General features: G+C 52.4%; 3 protein-coding genes across 3 annotated transcripts; 1 reads left to right on the forward strand and 2 right to left on the reverse strand.

Annotated features, from left to right (window-relative positions):
- Nucleotides 1–539: 539 nt before the first annotated feature.
- On the reverse strand, nucleotides 540–4,138 carry CDEST_02131 (Putative nucleoside phosphorylase domain, NACHT nucleoside triphosphatase). The gene is made up of 4 exons (XM_062918290.1): nucleotides 3,969–4,138; nucleotides 2,652–3,895; nucleotides 2,459–2,606; nucleotides 540–2,408 (listed from the first exon to the last, which is right to left on the reverse strand). Exons 2-4 carry the CDS (start codon nucleotides 3,733–3,735, stop codon nucleotides 629–631), a joined length of 3,012 nt encoding a protein of 1,003 aa, XP_062774341.1. The 5' UTR covers nucleotides 3,736–3,895; nucleotides 3,969–4,138; the 3' UTR covers nucleotides 540–628.
- Nucleotides 4,139–4,570: 432 nt separating this feature from the next.
- On the forward strand, nucleotides 4,571–5,927 carry CDEST_02132 (uncharacterized protein). Its single transcript, XM_062918291.1, has one exon. It carries the CDS (start codon nucleotides 4,634–4,636, stop codon nucleotides 5,900–5,902), a length of 1,269 nt encoding a protein of 422 aa, XP_062774342.1. The 5' UTR covers nucleotides 4,571–4,633; the 3' UTR covers nucleotides 5,903–5,927.
- A 32-nt stretch (nucleotides 5,928–5,959) lies between these two features.
- CDEST_02133 (Putative Homeobox-like domain superfamily, ribonuclease H-like superfamily, transposase IS630) lies at nucleotides 5,960–6,940 on the reverse strand (the record flags this gene model as incomplete). The annotated part of the gene is made up of 1 exon (XM_062918292.1): nucleotides 5,960–6,940. The coding sequence occupies one exon, from the start codon at nucleotides 6,938–6,940 to the stop codon at nucleotides 5,960–5,962; it is 981 nt and encodes a 326-aa protein (XP_062774343.1).
- Between the last annotated feature and the right edge of the window lie 913 nt (nucleotides 6,941–7,853).

A 7,853-nucleotide genomic window follows, 5' to 3' on the forward strand; every position in this document is an offset into this window, starting at 1 on the left:
GCACTGTTTCTTCGTCCTGTCGGGTCGTGGTTCGAATTTTGATGGTCGGCTTCGCTACTCGAATCGGGCGCTTTGGCGTCGAGAAAGGGGCGTCATCCGGGTCCACCACAATCTCCGCCTCAATTGGTTCCGCCATGACGGGAGGGTAGGACACCTCCACTCACACCACCAACTTCTCAAAACAATAAACCAACGACAAAAAAGTAAAAGACGGACAGCAGAATCCGAAATCGGTTTTTCTCTCAGAGGCCTAATCTTCGACTACGGGGACGTACAGTAGAAGGCGAATTAAGCGTCGCTGAAAGTTTAGTTAACATCTTTAGTGGTGGTGGTGTGGGCCTGTGGCTTATGCGGCTTGGCAGATTACCCCTGTAGGGATGAAGTTCTCAAGGAACAATCACTAACAGAGCCAGAACTGGCAGCTGGCCACAAACCCCACTGACAACCACCAGTTCAGTGGAACCAATGCAACCGAAAAAAAAAAACGTCTTGCACGCATTTGTGCTCTCCTTCCTTCCGGCCGTCTCAGCTTACACCTCATGATGATCGTCTGGATCAGTCGGCATAGTAGGTCATTCAGAGTGACACTATAATCGCCTGGATTTGTCAATGTCTAGCTGATCTCTTACTATCTATAAAAATCGCGCTTAAATATGACTCGCTTGTTCCGTATTGGAACCTTGAAGCTGAATCGCTTCTTCACAGCTACAGCCTGCCCTTTATCTTGTGTTAGATTGCTTTCCCACTCCTCAAGATCTGAAAGGGACGATCTAGTGTAAGGGTGATCAACTCCGAGGCAGCGTTGTAGGAGCCGGAGGCAGTCGCGCATCAACTGGATTGCGTCGACCTGCCGCTCCTGTCTATTCCATGTATGAGCCAGGTTAGCCATGCTGCCGAGCGTGTCGGGATGTTCATCGCCAAGCACCCTCTTTCTCGTCTCCATCACCCGCACTTCTAGCTCTTCCGCCTCCTTCCACCGCCCTTGGTTCCAATACGTCGATGCCAGGTTGGCCATGCTGCCGAGCGTGTCGGGATGTTCATCGCCAAGCACCCTCTTTCTCGTCTCCATCACACGCACTTCGAGCTCTTCCGCCTCCTTCCACCGCCCTTGGTTCCGATACGTCGCTGCCAGGTTGGCCATGCTGGTGAGCGTCGAGGGATGTTCATCCCCGAGGATTTCCTTCCGCAGCCTCAAGGATTGATCTGCACCCTGCTCTGCCTGTGTCCACTGACCGCGATATATAAAATAGCCTGTCATATCTAGTAGCAGGGACGCTCTCGCAAGTCGCTCATCGCCAGAACCAGTCCCCTGGTTTTGAAGCACAGCATTAGCATGGGGAAGGTAATCCTGGCAAACCTGTCGACTTTCGTGTCGACCGTACGGATATAGGTCTGACACTATCCGTAGCGCTTGTTCCGCATAACCAGCCAATCCCCCTTGAATTTCTAGCCATTTTCGTGTGACCAGCTGCACCAGCCGATGCATATCAATTGAATTGTTCTTTGCCTCCGATACGAACGAGAAGGCCTTAAGTGTCCCAAGGGCCTTGATGATTTTGCCTGTGCTGATCTGTCGTCCCTTCTCGTTTCTCTGGTCGCAGAAGCTAACTATAAGCTGCTCGGGAATGCCTTGGCGGTCTAACAGACTACAAAAAGATAGCACGTCACTGGCAAGAGCTTCCTGTTGCTGGATCTGGTTGAAAGAGACAATCCATGTAGCTGTGAGTGCGTGCGGTGTCTCTGAGTCTCTACCAATTGCCTCGAATGGCTCGCTGAGTTGGTCCACTAGGCTCTCATCGCTTTCATCAAGGAGCCGAATGTATTTGGAGATGGAAATGCTGTTCTCTTGCATAAATGCAGCGGCCTGCGTAAGCGCCAGAGGGAGATGCTCAAGCCGGATGGAGAGATTCGATGCCTCCTCGGTGGAAACCTCGTCATTGAGTATTGAGCGAAGTAGCTCACTTGCCTCACTCTCATTCATCCCTCCGATTTCGAGGAGTGAGTTCCCTCGTACAAGCCTCGATGCAGTTTGCTTGTTCCTTGTTGTGATGAGAATGGATCCGTGAACGCATTCGGGGATGTAGCGTGCTAAGCCACCTCGTGTCTCGGCTGTCGAATGTGTGTCGATGCTATCTCCCTGAGATGACGGCGGGAAGAACAGTTGCGTGTTGTCGGCGTTGTCGATTACCATAAGCAACCGGCCTCGCACAGTCTTCTCAAGCCAGGTTTTAACAAGCATAAGTATATCAGCTTTGGGATCGTCGTATCCAGGGATGTGACACTCTTGAGCGATAGAGGAGTACGCTTGACGAAATCGCTCTGCATTGCTCGCATGAACCCAAAACACGGAGACATCTGGGCGCTCGTGTTGCAGCCAGAGCGCATAAGCGAGCGCAATCTGCGTTTTCCTATATGAGGTTAGATGGCGTAGGGCCTCTGAGGATCCAGCTTACTGTACCCGATACCTCCAAGCCCATAAATCGCAACTCTTGACCGCAGTTTTTGAGACTGTCCTAGTTGTTGTTCGTCCCCAAAAAGCCGTTTGATTTGATTGAGAACATCGGATCGTCCAACGAAGTCTGGGTTTTCGTTATACGGAACGAGAACTAATGTCTGTTAGTTCAGTCCACGTACATAGGTTAGCTACTTACACCATGTGTGAGGGGCCGGAGGACTGTCCATGTGTGCATAATGCTCGAGAAGTGCCTTTGTTGTTGAAGCTGCTGTTGCTGCAGCAAAGTGCTGCCACTTCTTGTTTTTGTGACTGTCTGCATAGTCACAGACTGCCTTGACGATGATGCACGGAATCTCCTCCCAAACGCCGGCTCCTTCCATCTCGAAGGCAATAAGATCATGCTGTTTAGCAATCCTGTCGCGATCCAAGCCAGCCTTCACCACGGTGTCGCCCGATCCCACACGTCCAACTACCACTCGAATCTCCCGCGTCACGGTGCCATCTTGTGTCTGCTCTCGCGAAGTCACTGTCTCAAGGTGGCTCCTAGGAACGAGACACGAGTAGTCGCATTGAAGCACCTCGCAAGAAGTGGTCAGGGCAATTTCACATGCATCTGATTCACTACAGCCACAGTCGGGAGAATCGTAGTGCCTGTGAAGACAGCCTGGTTTGAAAAGGCGGTCTTCGGCTGCGGGAGGGCGTCTGTACAGGTTCTGATGTCCCTCGTCGGTTGCCCTCTGTTGAATCTGCCCCAGGACGTGGCTAGCTCGGCGCTGCAGAACACTGCGGCCATGAAGCGTCATAAATGTCGCAACAAGCGATCGGATTTCCTTGTTAGGCCTTCCTAAGCTGTCCTCAACGGTGTCTTTCGGAGCGAATCGATTTGGATACTTTCGGCCCAGGTCGTATTGCATGATGCTCTTGCTGATGACCACATCCCCAAGGAAAACCTCGTTGCTCGTACCGATTCCAGGCACTCCACCGCAAATGCCAGTCAAGATGGCCAGCTTGATCCCAGTAAAGCTCGATCGGAGACTAGCCGCCGCGCTCGCTGCGCTGCTTTTCCCCATGTTAGGGAGGAGAAGCAGAACGACGTCGTGGCTTCCCATCCGACCGGTGCTGTACGTGTTGTAATCTCCTGGTGCACTTCCTAGCTGCGCTCTATCTTCCTCCCATATCTCATCGCAAGCGAAGACAACGGCATCGTATTCGAGGGGTAGGGCGCATATGAGGGCGATTTGGAAGTCTTCGCGGCGGCGACGTCGAGTGTGGCTATTCATGGCGAATCGTCAACGATCGGTAGTGGCCTGGATTATGGTGCAAGTGCTGCCGGTAAGTATCAGGCGCAGACCAAAAAAAGATCAACGGTTGACGATGGTTGTCGATGGTTGTCGATGGTTATCGATGGTTGTGACAGTTGCGGGGGCATTAGGACATGGTCTTGACTGGGCGTCAGCTGTGCATCACGTAAGATCAGGCTGGCGCCTCAGTAAGGACGGCAATTGGTTCATACAATCTGCACCACCCACGCTGCTTATCATGTCGCGGTTGTCCTGACTGCATCGTGCGTTGCCCTTCTGCACGCAGCTTGTCGAGATTGTCCGAAGCATCGTTGAAGAGGGCTAGTTGACCTTCGCGACCTAGGAGAATGAGTCTTTTTGCTGGGACGTTTCGCAGCATTTCCTCGCGATGTGAATGGGATGTAACGAATGGTCAGGGCAGGCATCGCTCAAATGGCAGCCTCCACTGATGCCGTCATCCGGTTCCACAGCGGGAGTGGCTCCAGACCCAATCATGGCTGGGAAAGTTCCGTTGATTTTGTGACGACGAAATTATGCTTGTTTTGACGCACCTCAGATCTCGGTTTATGCACGAGCAACTGCTACGCCAGCTTAACCAGGGGATGCATCGGACCACGCTTCATGAACATGATTTTATGCAGTCCTGTGCTGGGCGTAGCGAAGAGCATCCTGGTCGAAGTGCTTCGAATTGCGCTCATGTGGTCCTGGACAGGCGGTTCAAAAACTGGCAACAGACGGACCCATAGAAACCTGTGGAACCCCTTCGAAAGTCTATGAAGCGGCCACGTAGCCTCTGCGCAGCCAGCGACAAGTAGCGAGGCGATGTGGCCATGATCTTTCCACAACGTCGCTCGTCTCGGAAGGCGTATGTACCATCATGGAAAGCCTCAACTTTGACTGGCCCGACAGCAATTTTGCTATACATTATGGAACCCCCCAATATCTGACTTCCGACTCTACGAGGGTCAGCCCAGCAGCTGAACGCGCCAGCTTAGTTGCCGAACAGGCCAACGACCAGTCAAATGACGAACGTGCACTGCCCCTCCTCCGATTGAGTGACTGGGAACGCACGACTCAGTATGATAAGAATAACCCTATATGCATTCACTATGACTTTCGCTGGAAGGTCTCTCAGCGTGAGAAAATCCGAGCGAGGCAAGTTTGTTCAGACACAGACCCCGATCTTGTCCTAGCTCCGAGCGACTTTTGGAACGTCGACTTCGAGCCACGACTCGAAGCCCTATTGAAAGACAAGAATAAATTCCCAGGAGATAAGTACACATGCGAAGAAACGATCATCGACATATCCGTCGAGCGAAGCCGCCAACGCGGTCTGAAGAAGCGATTCGAGGGCCTGGAGATCGATTGGGATACGGTGAACAATCATATGGAAGGCCTAGGTCCCTTGTTCAGCAAGGGAAGGAAATTAACTTTCAGTTTGGAGCTTTTTTATAAGGAGGCCTCGGGTGACTCCACGACCACCAAGGGCAAGCGGAAGAAGCCGAATGCCACCGAGGCTCAAAAGCTTCAGAGAGCGGCCGACGCTGGTCTTTGGACCCGAGTCTACGAGCATCATCGTTGCAGAGGCAGACACTGCAAGCAAGGACCACATTGCTGGCCGGACGAACGAGGAAACCACCACAAGCTGTTGTCAAGGCACCTAGAAGAGATTGTGCGTCATATAAAAGGAAACATGAGGGAAGGGGAGAACGAAGAGGAGGTCGACGTTGGTATCGAGATCCCATCGACAATCCTGCGAGACGTATTGGATGACAGCCGCAAGCGAAAGGCAGAGAGCTCCATTGATTGTCGCAGCTGCAAGGCCCATGCCTCGGCCCACGGCAGGCATCGTAATGCGGCCGAGGCGACCCTTACTGAAGACCTTGGCCCCGTAGAAGGGGACAGAAGTGACATACTCGAGGAGTACTGCAATTGGACTCTGCAACAAGTCAAAAGCGACCGATGGAGAGGGGCTTTGCAAACTGCGAATCAGTTCGCGTTAGATCAGTTTCTTGAACTGAACTCCATTCTACAGCACCCGAAGGTCGCGGCCGAATTGATGGTCAAGGGCGGTGTGAAACCAGGCATTGCACTGCAATTTGTGAGCAATATTAAGAAGTTTCAGCAAGAGGCAAAGAGGCGTTGAAGCGCAGGAGGAAGTTTCCCGTACCTAGACTCTACTTACATAATACTGTGTTTGCATTTATCTCGGTGGCTGTGTAATGAATATCCCCGCATGACGAAAGTGACTCTCCGCAATGTCTGCATCGTCGCCGACTACGTCGACGCACCACTCCAAAAACATTTGGAACCCTCTTGCTATGAAGTCCTCGTTCTCATGCCACTGTTTCTTGATAAACCTCTTGAGTACTCCAAAGTGCTCCTCAATAGGGTTGAAGTCAGGCGAGTACGGCGATAGAAACTCCAGCACCACACCCGCATCTCGGCACATCTGCATGATCTTCTCTGACCGGTGCCACGAAGCATTGTCCATGACGATTACCGACTTGGGCTCTGGGTGTCTGCCACAGTGATGGAGCAGTTGAGCGATAAAGTCTTCGAACAAGTCACTGTCTGTTGACTCTTGGTAGACTCGTCTCAGCAGGATGCCATCTTGGGCGTATGCTGGAAGAATGTGCCATCTTCTCCCGCGGCCGAACTTCGTGACCTCCACCGGAGAGGACCCTTTCGGAGACCACCCCCAACGCCGGTAGCCCGCCCGTCTGTCACAGCCAGATTCGTCTACAAATACAAGTTGGTAGGACTTGTACTGCGATATCCTATGTAGATAGTGGTCTCGAAGATCGTCGTCCCGTTGTTGGGCAATACGGCGGATCGTTTTTCTAGTCCAGCCGATTGACCGCAGGGTCCGACCGATCGATCGCTCCGATATACGTGTCCCGAAGTTACGATAAAGAAAGTCTGCCATTTCGCATCGATACAGGTACGGCTGTTTGATTAACATGTCACAAAGGGCCTTCTGCATGGACGATGCCATGCGGCTTCGGCGGCCAACGCGGGCTGTTCTTCGGGTGTGCATTTCGGAATGTTGTCTTTCTAGACGGATTCTCTGGACGGTGCGTACTGTGCATGAGGCTTTTGAGGCTACTAGCTTGGTATCGTATCCTTGCGCCAGCATAGTTTCAACCAGAAGACGCGTTGCAGCATCAAGTTGCGGCGCCATGGTCGTGGCTTTTGGGGAGGTGGAAGACGACGAGGAACGGAGGAACAACAGACAGGGCAGCAGATGGGTGCTGCGCACCTTTTGGCTAAGGTGTCCCCTGAACGGATTACCAGTGGGATTGTGGTCAGCATCCGTTTCTGGCTCTGTTGCGGGAGGAAGGATACAGTAGCACAAATGTGTGCAAGACATCTTATTTCGGTTGCGGTGGTCCCCTAAACGGATTACCAGTGGGGTTCTGGTCAGCGTCCATTTCTGGCTCTGTTAGTGATTGTTCCTTGAGAACTTCGTCCCTTCAGGGTCAATCTGCCAAGCCGCATGAGCCACAGGCCCACACCACCACCACTAAAGATGTTAACTGTAATTTTAGCGACGCTTAATTCGCCTTCTACTGTAGCAGAGCAGTTAAAGTCGTTGTCGGCTGGTTGAGAACACCTTCCATGAAAGGTCAGAACCTGCTCCTGCAGGGGCTGGATATGGACTGTGCAGATAGAACACGTGTCAGAGCAAGAAAGCGCCTTGTTACATGGCTGGGAAGACTCTCGACCAATCGCAGGTGCGCTACAACTGGCTTTCCAGGCCATGGCTTTCCACTATATTAATAGGAGCCGGAAATGGATCTTTGCGGGGTCCATACACGGCACAACAAGGTGCTCGCTGTGTAGCTTGGATGACTCACCTTGGGATCTTGCGAGCCCAACAGGCTCTTAGCATGTTCCGCACTTTTCAACATAGCAATGGGGAGCCAGATATGGATCTTACAGTCACCGTAAGTAGTAGAGGAAGAAAGCTCCTTGTTGCGTGGCTGGGGACGTGGCTGGGGACATCCTCCACCAAAGGCCAAAACTGGCACCTGCCTCATCGTTGCGGCGATGTTGGAACTGGATCTCTAGGTCTGGGCATCCATATCTACTCA

This window comes from Colletotrichum destructivum, chromosome 1, assembly GCF_034447905.1.
Source record: "Colletotrichum destructivum chromosome 1, complete sequence".
Taxonomy (NCBI): domain Eukaryota; kingdom Fungi; phylum Ascomycota; class Sordariomycetes; order Glomerellales; family Glomerellaceae; genus Colletotrichum; species Colletotrichum destructivum.